General features: G+C 44.1%; 7 protein-coding genes across 7 annotated transcripts; 4 read left to right on the top strand and 3 right to left on the bottom strand.

Annotated features, from left to right (window-relative positions):
* Positions 1–1,298: 1,298 nt before the first annotated feature.
* On the top strand, positions 1,299–5,186 carry O0I10_000073 (uncharacterized protein; the record flags this gene model as incomplete). The annotated part of the gene is made up of 13 exons (XM_058480188.1): positions 1,299–1,814; positions 2,040–2,450; positions 2,507–2,695; positions 2,776–2,916; positions 2,996–3,124; positions 3,205–3,402; positions 3,473–3,928; positions 3,992–4,141; positions 4,226–4,252; positions 4,346–4,430; positions 4,559–4,665; positions 4,747–4,950; positions 5,043–5,186. The coding sequence occupies 13 exons, from the start codon at positions 1,299–1,301 to the stop codon at positions 5,184–5,186; spliced, it is 2,757 nt and encodes a 918-aa protein (XP_058348711.1).
* Positions 5,187–7,580: 2,394 nt separating this feature from the next.
* O0I10_000072 (uncharacterized protein) lies at positions 7,581–10,369 on the top strand (the record flags this gene model as incomplete). Its single annotated transcript, XM_058480187.1, has 5 exons — positions 7,581–7,751; positions 7,850–7,905; positions 7,976–8,515; positions 8,599–9,317; positions 9,387–10,369. The coding sequence occupies 5 exons, from the start codon at positions 7,581–7,583 to the stop codon at positions 10,367–10,369; spliced, it is 2,469 nt and encodes an 822-aa protein (XP_058348710.1).
* A 232-nt stretch (positions 10,370–10,601) lies between these two features.
* On the top strand, positions 10,602–11,687 carry O0I10_000071 (uncharacterized protein; the record flags this gene model as incomplete). Its single annotated transcript, XM_058480186.1, has 3 exons — positions 10,602–10,949; positions 11,005–11,148; positions 11,220–11,687. The coding sequence occupies 3 exons, from the start codon at positions 10,602–10,604 to the stop codon at positions 11,685–11,687; spliced, it is 960 nt and encodes a 319-aa protein (XP_058348709.1).
* Positions 11,688–12,427: 740 nt separating this feature from the next.
* O0I10_000070 (uncharacterized protein) lies at positions 12,428–14,081 on the bottom strand (the record flags this gene model as incomplete). The annotated part of the gene is made up of 2 exons (XM_058480185.1): positions 12,428–12,982; positions 13,044–14,081. The coding sequence occupies 2 exons, from the start codon at positions 14,079–14,081 to the stop codon at positions 12,428–12,430; spliced, it is 1,593 nt and encodes a 530-aa protein (XP_058348708.1).
* Positions 14,082–17,012: 2,931 nt separating this feature from the next.
* On the top strand, positions 17,013–18,207 carry O0I10_000069 (uncharacterized protein; the record flags this gene model as incomplete). The annotated part of the gene is made up of 3 exons (XM_058480184.1): positions 17,013–17,055; positions 17,124–17,278; positions 17,359–18,207. The coding sequence occupies 3 exons, from the start codon at positions 17,013–17,015 to the stop codon at positions 18,205–18,207; spliced, it is 1,047 nt and encodes a 348-aa protein (XP_058348707.1).
* A 229-nt stretch (positions 18,208–18,436) lies between these two features.
* On the bottom strand, positions 18,437–18,736 carry O0I10_000068 (uncharacterized protein; the record flags this gene model as incomplete). The annotated part of the gene is made up of 1 exon (XM_058480183.1): positions 18,437–18,736. The coding sequence occupies one exon, from the start codon at positions 18,734–18,736 to the stop codon at positions 18,437–18,439; it is 300 nt and encodes a 99-aa protein (XP_058348706.1).
* A 572-nt stretch (positions 18,737–19,308) lies between these two features.
* Positions 19,309–20,019, bottom strand: O0I10_000067 (uncharacterized protein; the record flags this gene model as incomplete). The annotated part of the gene is made up of 2 exons (XM_058480182.1): positions 19,309–19,673; positions 19,740–20,019. The coding sequence occupies 2 exons, from the start codon at positions 20,017–20,019 to the stop codon at positions 19,309–19,311; spliced, it is 645 nt and encodes a 214-aa protein (XP_058348705.1).
* Positions 20,020–21,737: the final 1,718 nt, after the last annotated feature.

Genomic DNA, 21,737 nt, shown 5'->3' with positions numbered 1-21,737 from the left:
TACGTACAGAGCTTAATAGGGATGTGGCATCATGTTGTGTAGCCACGTTGAATAACTGCTGTATGATAATGTTATTGTCTTCATTCTACTTCTTCATAATCCTCACCACGCGAGGATCCACAGGATGTAATACAAATGTGTGTGTGAGAGAGAGGATTGTCAATAACATTCGATGCAGACAAAAAGAAAGATCCGAACATACGTATGTAGCAGGAGATTTAGGGGAGAGGAAAAAGGAAAAAGGAGAAGAGTAGAATTAGTGGAGTGATCGAGTAGATCCTTTTCAAATATCTTCGTCGTCATTTGCTATTTTACATCATACGGCTTCGTGTTTCCATATCCCTTTTTACACCTTCCCGCTCTATCGGATGTTATGCATACATAAACAAAAAGATGAAACCTTGACATCCTGTTTCAAGTAATGACGCTTCGGGAGGTGGCCCGAGCTTTTCGAGTTACAATAATGCATAACACTTCTCTTGCAACATGGCTGTGCATCACCAGCATATAACAAAATCTCATTGTTTTTATGTTTAGGTGCATCCGCAGTTGCAGCTACTTGCATGGTTGTGATGAATCAGATGATGGTGTATAATCACCTCGTTTTTTGATGCCTATTTAGCTGCCGTCGTGTACCAGCAATGGCAACGACACAGATGCTGTCAAGCACGGTGGCGGGTTACCATGTCAGGCAAATTTCACAACACTTGGTGCAACCATCTCCACTAGCTCTTTTCACACAACAATCAGCCAAAGATGTCATACAATGTGTACTAATAATGATACGTATGTCATTGTGTATGTGTGTATGTGTTCCCTTAACAAGCCCCCTGCTTCCCCAACAGCGTGTTTGATAAACCAACTGTTTCGTCACAATCCGAAAAGCACCATGTGGATGTGTTGTGTTGTTATGCATAATGATGATGATGATGATAATCAAAGATGTGTTCGATAATAGATGAGAGGTTGTTACTGGTGGTGGTGATACGGATAAAGAGACGTGTCATGTGTTGAATATGTGTGCTTATCCAAAGAAAGCACACCAGGAGCATCGAATGACTTGAACAATGATAAGGTTTGTGTATAAGCACATTGTGTATGCGGGTGTGTGTGATGTGCAGTAGTAGGATCCATTTTGGGGAACAAGGGGGTGTGGTGGTGTGGTACACTCTCTTTTTGCATGCATGTACAAAGAACCACTCATTCACTCACTCTTTTAAACCCTGTTCATTCTTATCTCTTTCCTCTATTCCCTTTTCCCTCATTGCGTTCATTTCTGACAATTGACATTCTACAACATGCCTGAAGCTACCAAGGTTCGAAGAGCGTCTTCTTTGGCTGCTGCAGGTGTCACTGTCAAACCAAAGGCAACCAAACCCGCCACTGGCACCACTGCTACAACCACTGTCAAAAAGGCATCTACCAGAGCATCCACTACTACGACGCCTCGTTCTACCACTGCAACTTCTACAAGACCTGCTACCACTGTGAAAAGTAGTAGAACAGCAACATCTACTACTAAACCGCCTGTCACTGCAACAAGAAGAAAATCCATGGCTACGGCATCATCCCTTCATAACAACAACACCACCACCACAGCTACCACAGCTACCACTGCTAGTCGAGGTGCCAGGATCAGTCCTACATCTACCACTGACAAGGTTGCTACGACTACCACTTTGGGTACTCGACGATCATCTGCCACGGTTACGTCGGGTCGACGACTTTCGGTGGCACCACCTTCACCACCCAACTCGGAGCCGTTACCCAAAATGAGTGATCTCAAGGCTGAAATCAAGACTTTGACTGACAAGGTATGTATTTTTTTACTTGATCAAAGGAGAGAGGATACATGTACACGCATAAGCCTGTTTACACATGCATGCATGCATTGCCCTTGGAGAAGGCGGGCAAGCAAGTTAATTGCTCCTCCCTAATTTATCATTTCCCTCTCTCACCCCCACCCACACCCAATCCACTACACTCTCTCCCATCCACGTTGTGGTTCTTTTTATTCATCATCTTGCATAACATTATAGCAACAAGAAATCTCCAAGCAACTTGAAGAAAAGCAAACTCTGCTCAAGAACAAGGAGGATGAGTTGAATGAGATTCGTCAGCAACTTGAACACGTGCAACAACAACTCAATGAGACAACAACATCCGCAACCAACGACAAACAAGTCCTTGAAGCCAAGGTCTCCGAGATTGAAAAGGCATTGGATCAGACGCGTACACATGCGGAGCAACTCGTGAACCAATACGAAGAGGAGAAATCCAACTTGGTGCGTGAGCATGAAGGTACCATGGAGCACATGCGAGATGCCATGGAGAATTTGCGTGAACGACTTGAGGATGAAAAGCAAGCCCTTGAAAATCAATTGCTTATCAAAAAGGGCGAGATTGGAAGAGTCAACAAGGACATGGATGAGCTACGTGAAAGCATCCAGGTATGTGTACATGCAATACAACAAGTGGGATGAATCATTGACAAGAGGCTATTTAGGACATGCACCAGCTACACCAAAAGCGCATGACGACCCTTAGCAATCAGCTAAACCAGCAACATGCCGAGCAGATGGAGAAATTGAGAGATGAATACGAATATCAGCTGGCCTCGCTGCGTGATCAATTACCAGACAAGGCACAAAGTGTGCTTCAAGAACAAAATGCCGAGCTGGAAAAGAAACTGCAGGTAGATACGGACTTGTTGTGGCATATGACCACGCCTACTTTTCTCCTTTCTTAACAATCTAACCACATGTACATTTATAGCATGTCCGAGAAGAGTCGACTCGTCTCAAGGAGGAATATGAACACCAAATCAAGGAATTACGTGAGGCATCTGATAAGCAATTGGAAGCGCTTAAGAAGGATCACGCTCAAAAGTTGGAATCCATCATAGCCAATCATCAGGTAAGTAAAGCTTGGATCACACGAGTCCCCTGATCCACCACCAGCTAACCATCACCATCATCACTCATTTTGCTATTAGACTGAGTTGGCTACTTTGCGTAAGGAACATGATAATGCCATCAAATTGGCTGAGAAACGTCACCAAGAGGCTTTGGATGCATTACACAAAAATGCCAAAGATGTGGAAAAGGCTAGATCTGAAGCAGAGGTAAGAAAAAAAGTGGAGATGTCACTTGTGCTTCAACAAGGCACGAGATCGGTGACACAAGCTTACCTTTTATGTCATAGACTCAATACCGCCAAAAGTATGACCAGCAACTCGCTAAGGAGAAGCAACATTTTGATGGTGAAATCAAGAATCTTCAAGAAGTCAATCGACGTGTCATGGTTAAGGTTGCTAGCTTGAGAACACAAATCGGTGATTCCAAGATTGGATTGGAACAAGAATATCAGCGTCAGCTAAATGAGGAGCGTCAAAAGACAAAGGTATTTATTTTATTATACATCCAACCACGATGATGAAAGAGGTGGGAAGCTAACAACTTGCCTCCGATAGAAACTTCTCCAAGACGAGTATTGGCAAAAGCTTGAGGACCTTGAAAAGAAGCATGCACACGCTATGGAGGAACACACAAGCCAATCGCAGCGTCAACTTTCGGATTTGGAGCGCACATTGAGTGAGCAACATGAAGCCAAGTTGGCGTCATTACGCAAGTTGCATGAAGAGGGTCTTTCAAGTGCGAGAACTGCAGCAGCTGCTTCAGCACGTATGGAAACAGAGATGAATCTCAAAGCCCAACATGAAAAGCATATTCAGCAATTGACTGCCAGCCATCGACAAGCTGAACAGCAAATCCAGGAGCATCACGCTCGTAGCATGGCTCATATGGAGGATCAGATCCAAAAGTACCAGCAAGAAAAAAGTGAATGGTCGTCCAAATTGCAGCAAAAATTGGATCAAATGGCATCGGATCGTCAAGGCGATGTTGGTGTTATCAAAGAGCAAGTAGAGGCAAGTCATTCAATTGTCGTATACATATATATGGGTATCTTACCTAAGCCTTTACATATATAGGAGGTGCTTCAAAAGCTGCATGAACAAGAAGTCGAACGCATTGTTAGTAAACACAAATCCGAGATGGAAGAAATGAAGCGGCAATATACCTTGCAGCGGGATCGTGAGAATGCTGCACATGAACAAGAGCTTGAGAGGATACGTGAACAGGTAGGAGATCGATCGAACGATAAACCAGGCTGTGTGAATCAAGGTTTAAGATCGCTGACGCGTTATGTTTTGTATGTGTAACAGAATTCTGGCGGCGTCGGATCACATCAGGTAAGAGAAAAAGCCTTTACAGCCTCCTTGTCATGCATCAAGGATATGAGTATCGCATTGAGAATGTGGCTAATGTCAAAGTTGTGTCAATAGATAAGCAAAAAAGAGCATGAGGCTATCATCCAGGAAATGCGTGCCAAGCATGCATCCGAGCTTGCCAAGCTGCAACAACAAGATGGTGAGTGTGTGTGTGGGTGGGTGTCTGTGCAACAAAGCCAAGCGTTGGGGGGATGATGATGATGATGATGATGGTGCGTGTGTATCACGAGAACAATATTAACCAATGTGGTAATGTCACAACGATAGCCACAATAGCAACGTGCCAAGACAAACATAGCAAGCAAGTCGAGGCGTTACAGGCTGATTTGATGGCAACTCAAGAAAAGGCACGCCGCTACGAGAATGAAATTAAGGTTTGTTGGCAATGTGCGTGTGACGTTAAAAAGTTCATATGGCCCTAATATAGTTTCCTTGTATTTTTCGGTAACCAACAGGAATTACAGGAGCAGCACAAACAGCGCATTACCGGCTTCGTGGATAGCCAGGCTTCCGTTTTGGCTGGTATTCAAGAACGTGTCGATGGCAATGGCAAAACAAATGTTGATATCAACAAGATCGCTGCACAAATTTCACATTTACAAGCCATCCTGCGTGAACAACTTGAATCCACAACGAAGGTTGTTGCTACAGAGGAGGAGGTAGGTTCATCATCATTGAGCATCATCACATGGCTCCTCTCCTGCCATCCAATTCCGATGACATTAATTTTATCTTCTCCCCTACAATTTAGACCAACCACAACAAGATGATGCAAATGGCACAAAAGCAGCTCGGCGATGTGGAGACCCTGCTCGTACAAATGAACAACAACGATCAAGAAAAAACAGGGTTCTCTGAGCACCGACCCCAACCCAGCACCAACAAGGTCCAATGAACAACCCTTAGCATCCCCCTCCTCAACCACATACGCGTTTCCTCTTTCCCTCTCTTTCTTTGGCGTCACATCTTACAACAATCCAATCAACCGAAACCATCTCAATAGCTTGTCAAAATGTACACAACACCCACCACTCTATATATATACATAGCCTATCCAATTTGTTGAAATATACATCATCAGCTGAGAATAGCGATAACATCAGCGATTTGAATGATGCAAAAAGTCTAGAACTGGAAATTGACGTGGTAAATGAGTTGATCATTGACGCAAAAGGATCATGTGAAAGTGATTCAGTGCGATTGTTGTTATGCTATTTTAGTTTGCAGGTTGCTGCAAAAAAAAAGCATCCCATTCCGACCGAAAAATGATTCATCATCATCCCGACATCCAATTTCCCCTTAGGCGGGAGTATTATTTATCAAAGACTTATATGAATGAATCTCTGCATTGAGATTATCCATGTATATCTTTACAGCCATATATGTCTTGGATTGGTTGAAGAGGAAGGTTCGAGAATCTGGCAATGATGACGCCTTTTCGGCACCTTGTGCCAAGTGTTTTTGTGTGTGCGTCGCGTGACACAGCATGGTAGCACATATGGCAAGTGGCGCGCCACCATGTTTGACAGAAACACAGTTTCGGATTACTCACAAGAAGCTATGTCAGACAAAAACATACACCATACACAACAACTTTTCCCAATGCCAAGATCTATGCACGCCTTTACAATACACACATTGATAGGCTCATTATCACGCCATCGTCCCACGCAATATACCTATATGCAATTGGACGAGGTATGACAATCGGCAATAGTACTGCCGGTGATTTGATAGGTGTATGTAAGCGATCAATGGATGTGTGCTTCATTTTGGCTCTTACAAGGGTGGCAATGATGAGCAGGCTTATGCGCCACAATGGATGCGGCAACATGTTAATACACACAAGCCCGCAATGCCGCGCACATGAATGTTGCTTATTTTACATAGGCAAGAGGCTCAGCAGCAGCCATATCAAAGACATATGAATGTAAGCTGTATCGGTTCATGACCAAATGAGGATGATGGCATTATATGTGGGGGAGCAGAAAATAGATTTTTATTTTTGCCAAGAGCAGCTGCAGCAGCGAGGCCATGTTCGTAGTATAGTAAATGATCGTGGTGAACGAGTCGCAAAAACGGATCAAGGATACCTTGACTTATTCATTGCTTGTGTTACATGACGTCGAGGGCAAATTTCGACCCTCTTTGTGTCTTCATCCAAAAGCAGTGTGGTCGCCGAAGCGGAGCATGATGATGATGGGGGAAAAGAGAGACAACACACGCTTGCAACGCAATAAGCTAGTGGGATGATGATGATGCCAGAGATAAAGAGATGGTTTGTAAGCTGTCATACCCATCAGCCAGTCGAATGGCATAAATTTTTATCGGAAATGCTTTTCCGCCAATTGCGAATTAATCAATGTCAATCGTTTGTTTGCCAAGGATACCCATTTATCTCATTGTGGCGCAACTATAAAGCATAATGAAACCGCCAAGCGACACAGCAAACACAAGACACGCGGCTCTGGTGGCGACATGAATAACAAAGAAAAAAGGTTTGTGGGTCGTGGGGGTGGGAAGGGGTCTCGTGTGCGGGATGCACAGAAAAAAGGGAACAGCGCCCAAAATCTGGAGAGGATAATCTGGGGGAGTGATATGCATATCCATTTCACACATCATCTACTTTTTCCTTTCCAACAATGCCTTCATTCATCATTACCCCCAAGTTCCACAGATGATAACAGACGTGGTTACACTGGAAAAGGGTCATGTTGTGACAATAGAAAGCTATAGCTGCAGGCTCAAAAGACTTGCATTGCCGCATCCAATTGCTGAGCAATGATGAATAGGAGAAGCAATCTGAGCGAGGTGGGTGATAGAGCAAATGGCAGGGTATTCATTAACCACCACGTGCTGACAATTGAAGAAAGAAAGAGACAATAACCACAAGAATGGGTGATTACAAGCCATAATGGGGGAGAGCCACACCCGCAGATTGAGAGAGAGAAAGAAATCATCAGTGCACTCTCGACATGACCCACCAAAAAACACATCCATAACCTTAACTTGGACACACGTAACCAATGAGAAGCATTTGCGTGATTTAATGAGAGAGAAGCACACTGCGGATCACTATTTTTAGCTAGTATTACCGGCAACAACATACACACACACAGCAGCCAGGGCTTTCTTGTACCTTGTATATAAATATCCGACATCCGCAAGACCATGTTACTTTTCGTGGTATAACTTTCACTCTATACAAACAACTGGTTCCTTTCACTTTTTTACCTTTTTACCCCTTGCCTCTTTTTGTGTTCTTTGCAGAACCTTTGATCTATGGTAGATGAAAGCACAACATCCACATTCATCAGCGAACAGCAACGATAAAAGAACGCAATCACAAGAACAACCACGACTAAAACGCACACGGGCTAAACGGAGCTGTGATTTCTGTCGAAAGAGGAAATCACGCTGTGATGCAGACACATCAACTCCATGTTCCAATTGCAGAGCTGTATGTGCACCTATCCATCCCATGTTTATGCAACAACAACATAAGCAGTTATTCTTGTATCCCATCCATGTAACTGACATTTTTGTAATAATACATAGTGGGGCTATACCTGTGAATTCCAAACAGTGCGCAAAAAGCGGGGTCCACCCAGCGTGTAAGCTCTCATTCCTTTTTCTTTTTTTCTTTTTTGTTTGATTCCCTACTCACACGCACCCCATTACCAGCTATGTGGACAATCTCGAAAAGCGATGCAAAAAGATGGAACAATTGTTGACATCATTGACAAAGACATCCATCAAAGAACTTGAACGCAACAATTTTCGATATCCACTTACCGGAGGGGTCGCCGACCCTACTAGTGACGATGATAACGCATCCATTATTGGAGATGATGCACGCAGTACCAGTGCCAGTATTAGTAGCGATGATAATGAAGCAGCACTTGAAGAGCAATTAACACGGCTTGGTATCAAAGACAATGATGGTATCACCTATGTTGGCCACTCGGCAAGTATTGAATTGCTCAACAGCGATCTTTTTCGCCTGAGACCTTACATTACATGGCCTGGTCATGATCATATTGGATTACAACTCACATCCCAAGGCGAGCTGATGGTTGTGCGAAAGACACGAGTTGATATTGGTGTATCGATGCGTATTGATTTGGACGATGAATCAGCCACGCCTGCAAAGTCCACAAGTCTATTACCATCCACAACATTGGATCAGCTACCCCAAGAACAAATCGACTCCTTGATTGCCACGTAAGTAATAGCATTGTGCAAAGAAATCATATCACTGATGCATGAACAACATGTGTATTGTATTGTATTGTATACTTCAATAGCTATTTTACCCATCTACATCCATCTTTCCCTATCATCAACAAGAATCGTTTCCTGGAAACCAAACAACCACCAACGTTGCTAGTACATGCCATTCTTGCATTGACGCTTCGTTTCATATCACAACAATTCGTACGAGACAATGCCGAACTTGATCAACAATATGCTGCATTCTACTTCGCCAAAGTAATGAAACGCTTACGAGAAGCTTCACGATCCAAAATGTCCCTTGTGCAGGCTGCAGTATTGATGACATTATACCTTGACGACGATGGTGGCGACGACGCAACGCAGTGGTTTACTCTTGGCACGGCGATTCGTATGGCACAAGATTTGGGCCTGCATCGATCTTGTTCTCATTGGAAGATGCTTCCTCCTTGCGAAATCGAGACACGCCATCGAGTGTTTTATGCTTGTTACATCCTTGATCGGTGGCTAAGTGCACGAGGAGGACGACCATTGACGATCCTTGACCGCGATTTTGACACCTCATTGCCATCTGTATACGAAGAGGGGGAGCCTGTCTACCGTGGCTTTGTTGTCATGGCACGATTATCTGAAATTCTGGGGCGGCTGCTCAAGGCGTTGTATGCACCCAAAGCCAAGCATGCCAACAACAATGCCAGCTTGGATGATCCCACACTGCTTGAAGCGTTTGATCGCCGTTTAAAAGCTTGTAAGATGGGTATTATGGAAGAGGATATGCCACTAGCCCAAAAAGGTAATGTTAGGTCATATGGTGGTAGTGCACCTTTTTTAATTAAGACGTTTTTCTTGATGTTCGCTATAGTTTATCTCGAGATCTATTACAACACAGTCGTCTTATTACTTCATCGTCCATTCCTCAATCAAAATGCAATGTCACACCATGCTTGTACAGCAGCTGCATCCAATATCGGCAACCTCGTTCGTCAACAATTGCCACATCCACAAGAAGCGGATCCATCCACATGCTTCTCATTGACATTGCCGACATGTTTGATCTATTCGCTTTATCAATGTACTTTGGTTCATCTTGCAAATGCTGTACGTGATCCCAACACCACTGAAGCACTCGATCGATCCATGGCTCTTGTTCAACAATTCCAGCATATGGCTACGGCTCGTCGTGCACATGAAGTGCTTTCCATGTTCCGTACCATTCAACTCTCCTCGTTACTCACTCCTGCAATGCCCCCACCACCACCATCACAAACAACGCTTGGTCATCCGTTTCCACAGCAACCACAGCAACAACCTGTTGTCTATTCCAATGACTTGTATGCTCATACTAGCACAGCACCACCACCAACAGCACAACATTCACACATGTTTGATTGGCCTAGTGCAGCTGCGGCTGCTGCTGCTGCAGTAGCAGGGGCTCCATTAATGACATCAGGACAACCACCACCACCACCGCCGCCTGGTGCCACTTTCTTTAATCCACAACAAGAATTCTTCAATACCATCACAGCATCTCCTAGCTCAATGCACTCGTCTTTAGCATCATCCAATACACCCGCACCATCAGCTACCAATAGCTCCACCGCTTTATCCCATCAACACGCCAACTCACTCTCTTCAACTTCCTCATCATCATCATACGTTTCAACCCCACACCCAAACTCCATCCTATGGACTGATTGGGATGTTTATGCCACCACTTGTCATCCATCCTCATCCAACAACAACGCTGCTGCTGCTTCTTCTACACCTAATGCAACACCATCCACGCATCATCATCATCCTCATCATCCATCACCATTTGATTTTCATATTCCACCTTCGCAGTAAATATGCTTCTTCGTTTCTTTTCGTATTCCCGCACCATTGTAGTACATATGCCCTATTCCCTCTCTTCCTTTATACATATACATATATATGCCCCGTCCCCCCCTTTCCATTGCTTGTACCATACATTTCCCAACTCTTGTGGAGAGAGAAGATATTCATTCTTGTATAGAACCAGATTAAAATTCATTTCTTTTGTGTCCAAACCCTACGCCCGTCTTCTTTGTTCTTTTGAATGCCAGGCTTTTCACGCCACAATGACTTTGCTTTCTCATCCACTTTGATAAACGCATTCGACCCTTGTTCAACTGTAACTCGTAAACGACAATGGCATCTCAACACCGATGGTCCTGAATTTGTCCCTGTGAAAAGAAAACGAAGGCACCAGCAACAGCAACAGCAGCAGCTCGCCTCTACAACTACTACTACTTCAAGTCAAGAACAAGAGAATCTCAATGCACAAGGTGATCCAACAACCGTTGCAGTGGAAAAAGTCGTCGACTATTCGGCATTGTTGAGGGAGCTTGAACCTCTTTCTGGTGAAGCCTTGTTTGAACGACTTGTTACTTTGCCGCTACCACAGGTATGGGATGATGACCCTATGGAGTGTTCCATTGTATTCATTTGTGGTGTGTTAGGTGGATTATGTATGTCAACAAAGAAAGGATACCTGGTCTCAGGAGGATATCATGGATCTTTGTCATGCGATTAGCAACAACACCTCTTCGTTATCATCAATGACATGCATCAGTGCACTTGTTCGACACGTGGTCATTCCCAATGTATGTATCGATACGCTTTTGAATGTGACCCCCACTTTTGGCTGATGGTATGGCTCTCATTTTCACACTAGGTCGATAGTCTACAAAAGCGTGTATTCTTGACAAGCGTTACCGAGCATATCCCTGAGCGGTCGTTGTTGGATGGCTTGGTGATCCCAATGTTACCAGAGTTGACTCGTCCACGTGTCCAAATTCTTCTCAAGCTGCCATTGACACCCACATCACGCACAAGTCTATTACGTGCCGTATGTACCAACGCATCTCTCAAGCCTTGGAGTGACGCATTACAACAATTCGTCGAACGCACCTTGAGTCAACAACCCCTCTTGACAACGGGTATCACGTCCGATGTGGCAACGACTTTGGTGAACGAAGCCAATCTTCAGATACTGTTGGTGTTGACAAGCAAATATGGGCAACTTCTTGTGAATCAGCAATTGCTCAATGTCGTGGAAGCTAAGGCACAAGCTAGCCAACAAGTGCTTAAGCGGGCAGTGCTTGGTCAAGTGACATCCATCCGCAAGCGATTAGGGATCTAACATGGCGTGGCGGTTATGTATACTGGAAACGAAGGATCATGATAACGAAGCAGGGACGGCTTCTTGGATCGACAAGGAGGAGGAGGAGGATTAGTGGGTTTTGGATATCAAGGTTGAGTCATCAACAAAGGGAATAAAGGAGCATGTCATGGAATTTGTACTCAGTACATTGCAGAATTTATTCTTGGTATTATATTATTTTGTGTGCGTGTGCGTGTGTTGATTAAGATCTGCTCGCAATGGGGGCGCCATACTATTAGTGATAGGGGGAATACTGTAATTTGTAGAGGTGGGGTATATAGTAGGTCTCATATAGGCAGTAACATATAAAAGACGTGCTCGTGAGCTTCCCAAATGACAAAAAAAGAAAGGCATAAAAAAAGAAACAAAGAATATACAAAGAAGAAAAAGGGGGGCAGTGATTAGATGGAGAAGCAAAAAAGGGGTAGAAGAAATGAAAAAAGAATCAAGATTGGGAAGTCAACACGGCGACGTGGTGTGCGTTGTGTATATATGTGCTTGATGCGTGTGTGTGTGTGTGTGCAATGGAGGAGCTGATAATAAAAAAGAGAAATAGTAACCAGAAATGGGGAACTGGAGTTGCGTATGTAAAAAAAGAAAAGATGCTGGAGAGTATGTAAGTGTGTGTGTGTGCGTGTGCGTGTATATGTGTAGTAGAAGAAAGTAGAGAGATTGAATAAGAGAGATCGCTTTGTAGGGTATGTTGAGCATAAATGAAATCAACATCCAACGCTTGTGGGTGTGTTGTTGACTGAGTTTGTAGTAGAAAGAGTGCTCCAGCCATGCATTTCAGGTGTTGCTGTAAGAGCCGAAAGTGAAGTTGTTGCTGGAGAGGTTGTGGAGGAGCATGTCATGTTGGCTTCTTCTTGTTGTTGTTGCTGTTGACGTCTACGACGATCCTCGTGACGCTGATGAGTCTTCATATGCTGAGACAAGTTGTCAGAACGCGAAAAGGTCTTGTGGCAATTGGGGAAGGTGCATGAAAAAGGTCGTTCAAGCGTATGAATACGCATATGGCGCTTGAGATGTTCGAGACGCTTGAAACGTCGTTGGCACTGAGGAATAGGACACACGTGCGACTTGAGCTGAACAACGTTAGATCCTGCGGTGGAACCAGTGGTAACACCATTATGACGTGTGCCATATGGCATGCTAGCTGCCAAACTGCCCCACGGGTCAAGCATCATATTGTTATCCAAAACACGTGCATATTCGGAGGTGCCATAAAATCCTTGTTCTTGCATCGATGGCATGTATTGAAAACTCTCGTTCATCTATAAAGTGCATTGTTGAATGTTAGCATTATTATCGATGGTGTTTTTTTCATCATCTTACCTGGTAGGTGGGCGATCGATGATCGTAAAGAACATTTGCGTAATCTCCAGCAGCGGAATCAAAGCTCAGGGGCTGATGCTGAGCTCCAGCATGATCAGCTTGTGGCACCAACGCGACATTACCAGTTACATCCGCTGTGGATAAAGAAGGCGATGACGATACAGCAACAGCTGCAGCAGCTGCAGCAGCGAGAGATGAAGCAGAAGTGGTAGTAGTGGTCGACGTTGCTTTGGAAACACGTGATTGACGACGACCTTGAGTACCTTGAAGACCATTCTTTTTGTTGTGGGTACGGCAATGTGCATGAAAGTTGTCAGAGCGGCTAAAACTCTTTCCACATCCAGGATAATGGCACACGTGGGGTCGTTCACCAGTATGCACCAACATGTGCCGTTTGAGATGTTCATAACGCTTGAAACTCCATCCACAAAAAGCATACTTGCACACGTGCTTATGCTGTACAGCAGGAGCATCACCAGAAGAGCGAATGCGTGGTTGTGATGCAGGTGCAGGTTGTTGCTGATGCTGTTGTTGAACTTGATCCATTGATTCAAGCTTGACATTGTCGATCACAGGTGCTTCAGGTGATGCCAAAAATTGTGTGTAACTATCAACATAGTAATTTTCATGGCCTGTAGCAGGTGGTGGCATACACTCGTTGTATGACATATCAGTGCAAGTTGAGCTACGGCGAAAGAGCTCATCATCTTGCTGTTGCAAGTACTCTTGAGTTGCAAAACCAAATGGGCCAACATCAACCGAAAACTTGCGAGGAGTAAATTGAGCAACGTCGAACATGGAGGGCGAAACAGCTGGTGTCAAAGGTGTCGTGTTGCTGCTAACAGTGGCCGTTTCGGGATACATTTGTAATGGTGGTGCTGCTGTACCACAGCTTGATGGTGACGAGTAATCAAGTGGTTGTTGCGAATACAAAAGGTTGGGTGATCCGCTTGAAAGAGGCGAGGCATGACCATTAATGAATGCAGCAGTGTGCGTTTGGTGATGTTGTTGCTCTGTGTAATCGAGTTGGGAATTCATTGTTTGGTATAATATTGGTCTACTGATCCTAAAAAGATGAAAGCGTTAGCAAACAAAGACACAATGGTTATATCTTTTACATACCTGTAAGTGATAAAGAGCTGTAAATTTTCTTAAAGAAGAGGGTTCGATATGCAAAAGAACAAAGAAATAGGAAGAAGAGCGTGGATGAGGAGCGGATGTGCAAAGAGAACAAGATTATTTTATATGCATAACGCATGATGTGCTACTCCCACCCCAACTTATTACCCCGCTTATCTTTCTCCCCCAGTGAAAGGAATAGGGAACAAAGTACGAAGGACCGATTGACAAAAAAAGAATGTGCACGATGATACTTGGCAGCAGTAAAAGCTGAATCAGGGATGCACGGGCACAAGTGATGATGATGAACATGTTCCACGACAGCCTCGTATTCGTATGGGGACGCGCGTAAATTTTCTTTCAGCAACACTTGAGCTCACCCCTGCTGGAATAGAAAGTATCATTGGAGAACAAGGGAGTACATCAAGAAAGCGTGCGTGCGTGTGCTAGGATGGGAAGAGATTGGTCGATCTGTATTGGTGCAGGAGACAATTGTCCAAAAGAAACCCCGGTGCCTCTCCTTGTAACACAATTATCCTTTACCGCATAAACATGACATGAGAGCATGCCTTTTCCCGTCCGATGATAATATCATCGCATCCGTGATGGAATAGACCTCCCTATTTTAACTTTGCATTTGGCTTGGTTGTCAACAAGATGCCATCTTACTTGCTCACATTCATATTCGTAGTCTCCCTTACCAGCATCAACACAAGAAGCCGTATACATACCTTCTCCTTTTTATGATGGATGCTTTTGACTATCCTTTTTCCTCCCATTTGGCTCTCCCATGCACATCCATTGACTGATTCGGATCCGAGTGCCTGAAAAGATTGCTGACCCGACTAGGACGTTCCACACATGTGTTCCTTGCGGTTCTGTTGCTTCCCCCTATTTGGATGTGTAACAGCAAAAGCACACTTTTCATATAAAGGAGACAATAAACATTATAGGTGTGGTATGCTTGAGGAGAGAACATGAGTTGTCTATTCAGCGTGGTCAATTCACGGGTATGGCTGTTGTCCTTTCTCGGCTGTTGCTTTCCTCGTGTATCTAAGTTTAATAGTTATTACGACAAGGCACGTTTTTTCTTCCTTGTTGCTTTATGCAGCTGAAGTTAATACGAATACGTGTTCGTAAATGTGAGTGGTGCATTTTGATGCAGCAATGATGACATTACACAAATGACGATCTCTCTTTCCAAATGCACATAAACGAACATGGTTATTATAACCCAGGAAGGGTCCTCATCAAGGGATCCTTACTCCACCTTGCAGAAAATGGCTCATCGATACGCTGTATATGATCATGAACTGGGCTGTGTATCTCTATCTGGAGTAATCTTACATGTATGGATCGTCTAATCTCATGCCCCTTATATCGCACGGATCATGTTCTTATGCAATGTGTTGCTTTTGGGTTATTGTTAAGCTGCTGCTGCTGCTCGTGTTTGACCCTTTTTTATTTCAGTAGTGTACATAGGAAGGCATAAAACGCTCGGCACATATAAGATGATATGAAAATCCCCTTTTCTTTGGTCCCTGATGCATGTGCATATGGTCAATACCAGGGCCTTGGACGGCATGGGATACCGAACTAAACAGTCTCCAGGACCTCGAGCTATTTGCCTCGCTCGAAAATTGTATCACCAAAGGATGGCGTGTGGGTGAAACCATGAGGAGAAACCTTGTACCTTCATAATGGATGAACATTTGGCTACGTTAAAGTTGACAGGTGTTACGCTCCAACATGCTGCAAAATTAATAAAGATCATCGTATCCACAATGTACATCTCATTATTGAGTCATTGATGGTACTTTGTCCTTATCCAGTATTATACAACAAGAGGCCTTTATGTATCATCTCCATGTTGGTAGCCGCTGTGCACTCTAAGATACGTCCAAAGCAGTGCACGATGAATCAGCTGTTTTACATTTTAAGCACTCGGAGGTCTTTGAATGGGGTGACCATCATCATCCCTTTGGATACCTTTGGAAGGCTTTCAAGGTACAACGCGGCAAAATGTTGAAAGCCTTGAAAGGCTTTTAAAGGGTGCTCAAGGCATTTAGCGGAACCCTTTTAGTCCCTCAAAGGCAATGTCACTTTATTGATGCCTCTTGATGGCATATTGATAACGAGCATGCTGTTGTCTAATCATTCATCTCATGCATGGCTAAATGATAACGCTTTTAATTGGACATTTGCTAGGATGATTTTAGCATAGTCAGCCGAAAAATTCATAGTCAGCTAATACCTACACGTCTTTTCTTCGATGTTGAATATGAGCAGCAACGTTGTATCTACTCTTTGATTTGCATTGTTGTGTGTCATTTCTTTGCCATGTGCTTCTATACCCCACCTTGTTTGTTATTACAATGTTGCCTCTATTACCATTTATGATCATGTCAACAATGTTTTGTTTTGGCAAAGAATCATCCTGGGTAATGGTTATCGATAGCTGATGTTTAATGTGCTTCATTCAAGGCAAGAGCTTTCGTCACCTCCTGGTCCCGAATTGTCAAGGGAGCACGCATTTGAGGTTTTTGACAGCTGGGTTATCTTTTCCCGAGGATCACTTGTCCAATTGATCGGAGACAATGCGGATGAAAAAAAAGTGGCCGAGACATTACTTGTCAAATCCTCTAATTGAACAATGACCGTCGGGATATGCCGTCATCGGCACGTTTGGAGATCTCGATAGAACTATTTGTACCTTTTGGCCGATTACAAATCGTCTCTCTTTCTCCTGGATTATAAATCAGTGATTTTGGAGACATATATAAAAAGACCCATCATCATCCATCAAGCATACTCTCATCTTTCATACAACACCTTCAATACTATATAACCATGTCGACCGATACTTTCCACGGATGGGCTTGCGCAGGCAAAGGTAACTCGATTCATTGTCTCATAGGTGAGGATCATTGTTGACATGCTTTCCCTTCCCCTGGTTTATAGACCAACCCCTTGAATGGCGTGAATTTCAACTCAAGACCTTTGAAGACGATGACATCGAAATGGATATCTCACATTGTGGTATCTGTGGTTCCGATATTCATACTCTTGACAGTGGATGGGGCCCCACCGAATACCCATGCGTTGTTGGTCACGAGGTAAAGTATATTAAACAGAGACAAAGGGCGCGCTGGATGATCTACTGATAAGGTGTGATGGATGAATTTTTTTATTCCAGATTGTCGGTGTTGTGACCAAGGTTGGAAAGAACGTTAAGCAATTCAAGGTCGGCGATCGTGCTGGTGTAGGTGCTCAAAGTGGCAGCTGTCAAGAGTGCGACAACTGCAAAAACGGCAGCGAGAACCTTTGTCAACGTAAGGTGGTGTTTACTTACAATGATCGCTGGACAACAACCAACGACAAGACCTTTGGTGGCTATGCCAACAAGTGGCGTGGTGACAACCGCTTTGCATTCAAGGTTCCCGATAACATGTCAAATGAAATTGCTGCCACATTTTTCTGTGCCGGTGTCACCACCTATGCTCCTCTTAAGCGATACGGCGTTACCAAAGGCAGCAAGGTTGGCGTCATTGGTTTAGGCGGTCTTGGCCACTTTGGCACTCAATTTGCCAAGGCCATGGGTGCTGAAGTTGTGGTGATTTCAAGCTCGGACCGTAAGCGTGAGGATGCCAAGGCTTTGGGTTGTGATGATTATGTTGTATCCAGCGACGTTGAAGGCATGAAAAAGCACGCTGGCACCTTTACCCATATTCTCTGCTGCAGCTTTGGCAACAACTTTGATTGGGGTCTTTTCCTTTCCAGCATCGCTTTCAACGGCCACTTCATTATGGTTGCTTTACCAGAGGAGCCTCTTGCTGGTATCCCAGCAGGTTTGCTTGCTGTAAGACAAGTCACCATCGCTGGTAGTTTCATTGGAAGCCCAAAGGACATTGAAGAAATGTTACAATTTGCAGCCGACACTGGTGTGAAGCCTTGGATTAACAAGTATCCTATGAAGGAAGCTCCTGCAGCTGTACAAGCCATGCGAGATGGCAAAGCTAGATACCGCATTGTTTTAGAGAACTAGGATAATCCTTTGTAATAGTACTTTTATTTTGAAACAATCAATAACCTTCATTGTTTGCTATCGTAGATGCAGCTTTATCATTGTAAAAGGGTTCACACAGCTGTCATTTAATTCTCGTCATGCAAGTTTTGGAAATTGAAAATGGGAAGCAAATAAGCTATCAAGGGAATGGTTTTAATCTCGTTGCTGGATGATAGATAGAATCAGCGAATGTTCCGTTGGATTGTCATCATTCGCTCTCGTCCTTCGTACACGACATGGCGTTGTTCAACGACTTGAGGTGGTAACGCACGGTCTCCTCGGTCATTGGTACTGAGGTTGCTAGAGTGTGGAATCCATAATCGACTCCTACGAACGCGAGATCTTCATCTTGACGACGATAAGAAGAAACATTCACTTGATACTGTGGAGCATGTTGCCGTAAACGTAATTGTGGATGTGGAGGGTGGGGCTGCGATGATGACGGCTGTGGAGTTTGGTGGACTTGAGATGAAGAAGGCTGTGGAGTTTGCCAGCCAACTGTATACATTATTGATATTCAAGTCTCGTGCTCGTCCAAAAACCAGATAACATTACGATGTTGATTGGTGTGTGGGAGCATGCATGGTGCGAAAAAGACGTCACTCTTGCCGGTACCAGTTGGCATAACGATAAAAGCATTGGTTGTGCCGAATAAGAATGGTAGATGGCTTGATATTGCTGTGGAGATCGAGATTGCGCGTTTGGTCCATGTAAAGCAGCAAGACATTGCATTACTGCACGACGCCACAAAGTCCCTTGTGATTCAACATTCTCACATAATCCAGTAATCCTGTGATCCATTGTTGTTGATAGGTGTAATCAAGTCATTGATGGGAGTCATTGTGAATTGTTATTGTCGTGGCGCATCTTCAATAGTTGGTGTTGGTGGGAATGGTGTTATTGGTGGAAGGTGTATGTTGATTGACTTGAGGAAGAAGATCGTCGTCCAATTTCAACCGATGCTGCCATGTATGTCTCATTGTTGTTGTTATCACCAATGGTATTGCGTGCGACTGACATCATTTCATCCATTTGTCGTTGATTACGTTCATAGGCAAGCTGAAGCTGATCCAAGGTGCGTTACAATTGTTGATGGGTTGCTGTATTTTTCTCATTTGAAGTCTGCATCCATGTCGCCATCTTTACAGTATGAGTAGCCATTTTGCCTGCCATTTGGGTGGTGATATCCACTGCTGTTGTATACGCATTGGCGACTCTTTGGATAGATCCAATCACAGGTACAAGTTGAGCGCCTACGCGGGTAGCTGCATCTCGTGTGATATAATCTGCACATAGGCTATTGGCTCGATTGCTAGGTCGAGTGTTGTCCTGTTGATGTTGTTGCATACGTGGCGCATCAAGTATATCGATGATACTGTGCCAAAATAAAGACGTGTGATGAAAACTGTTCAAACTTGTCTGATGGGACTTGTGAAGGCACGTTGCTATGGCGACCATAAATCAATTCCGCCGTGTGGGCTGTATGGCCCTGTTGTTCATAGCATGATAACAATGTGTTGTATTGGCCAGCCGACATTTTGGATGCATCTCTTGTAATACGTGTTGGCCATCAAAATGTTGTTCACCCTCGTCATCACCATTGTCGTCGTCGTCACAATAATTCAAAAGTGCCATTGATCGTTCAAAGTGTTGGCCAGCCGATAAGTAATGTCGCTCGTACGTTGTGCTTGTGAATTCACTGCCACGTGCAGGTTGTCCAATCGTCCAGTGTAATAAGGCGCAAAACTTTATGCACCATTGATCCGTATCTTGTAGGCACCTTTCAGCCATGGGAAGAAAAATAGGTCAAAGTCACCTTCTTCTTTTGGCACCCATTTGGCATGTAATTCTTCATTGCGCAAAATATGATTCACGATCCTCAACTCGTTAGCTGGATCCGACAAGGCGTGGTTGGGTTGCGAGTGTCTTGAATAAAGCTGTAGCTTTCGTCTTGGTAAGAGTCATAAACAAATGAGGTCACCAGCGTGAGGGATAATTGACGTAAATCAGTTTGCTATACAAGTTGTGTTGCCTATCGTTGTCCAAATGATCCACGGTGTTCGCGCCATCAATCCTTTCCTTCAACAAACGCCATAGCCGCAAGTCGATGCACCTATCCCCTCTTGTATGTTTGCAGACCCACATGGTAGAGCTTTACTTGAGGATAGCCATGTTCAAGATGGCAGGCAATTAGTGAGCCGTCGGTATCAAGCCGTACATGTCCATGGTCCGATACACGGTAGCGATTATAGATGGGGTATCAGCTCCATGCTGGCTGTCGTACAATATGTCACCAAACCCAACTTTGCAGATGCATCTCGAGAGGTAACTACATCAGAGACTTTGTGAGTATGTGCTTCATAAAACGAGATTATCACGATTTTACCTTGATAAAAGAGCCAAATAACACAATGACAACAAAGACAATGGAAGTAGGATAACAATGAAAGACTAAAGACCATCACAAATATGAGTACATAGATCCTTCACACGGGCTACAAAAATCCACGATGGCACTTACCAAGGGCTTTTGACGATGCCAGCAATCAAAGAGGGATATGATGGGAAGAAGTGATGGGCGACAACATCCACCTTGTTTATATCTGCACGGTGGGCGTGGGTATCTTTGTAGCCACAAACAGTGATACAATGTATGTTGAGAATGGTGATGAGATGATAGATTGATCGGGGAGCCTTCACAGGAAGCCTTGATGTGATTGATTGAGCATCCATAAATCAGGTATGAGATAGACAAGGTCATCCAGCAATGGCATCAATCAAATCATTTGCTGTCCTCGAGTTCCACCATAAGACGTTGTTCGAGGATGGCTGTGTAAGTGCTCGTTTCAAAAGAGAAGCCGTTGACATCTTCATAATCGATAAGCATAGGTCACACGCGTGAATGTTTCCAGCTAACATAGCTCCCCCATAGTGACGATGTAAACGGCTTTCGGTAAAAGAGATCTCCATTGCTGCTCATGTGTTGCCACTTGTTGATATTTGCTGATAAGCGGAATTGTCGTTGTGAAAGCTGCATGAATGGTCGAAAAGAGTCTCCATAAATCCGGTGAAGGTACCACAAAACCTCGTCATGCGTGCTTTCAGCTATTTGGAATACATCAATATAAGCTTAGTATGATTGATATGAGAATAAACTTTCAATAGCGTATATAACATACAAGGGCTTACGCGATGATGATGCATGGTCGTTAACGTCAAGAGCAGCCCCAGAATGGTGTTAGGCATCTTCAAATGATGAAAAGAGTATTAGAATAGTGTTGAAAGAACAGCTCGAAGAGTCAATCGGTCCATTGAATGGCTACCTCTCTCAGCATTGGCTTGGAAAGTCAATGTTCCAAAGATCGCCCTTGGTTGTTGTCAGGGATCGCCTTTCCTTTGCGAGTGGTCAATGGTGCACACGATGAATAGAAATGACAGGAGAGGAAAGGAAAGCCGCATGTCTTGACGTGGTTGTGTGCCGTGCCGTGTCAGAAATAGAAACCAATACC

Source organism: Lichtheimia ornata (genome assembly GCF_029851405.1).
Source record: "Lichtheimia ornata isolate CBS 291.66 chromosome Unknown scaffold00001, whole genome shotgun sequence".
NCBI classification, from domain to species: Eukaryota; Fungi; Mucoromycota; class Mucoromycetes; order Mucorales; family Lichtheimiaceae; genus Lichtheimia; species Lichtheimia ornata.
The sequence above is the reverse complement of the archived record's forward strand: the minus strand, read 5'-3'. Positions and strand labels throughout refer to the sequence as shown.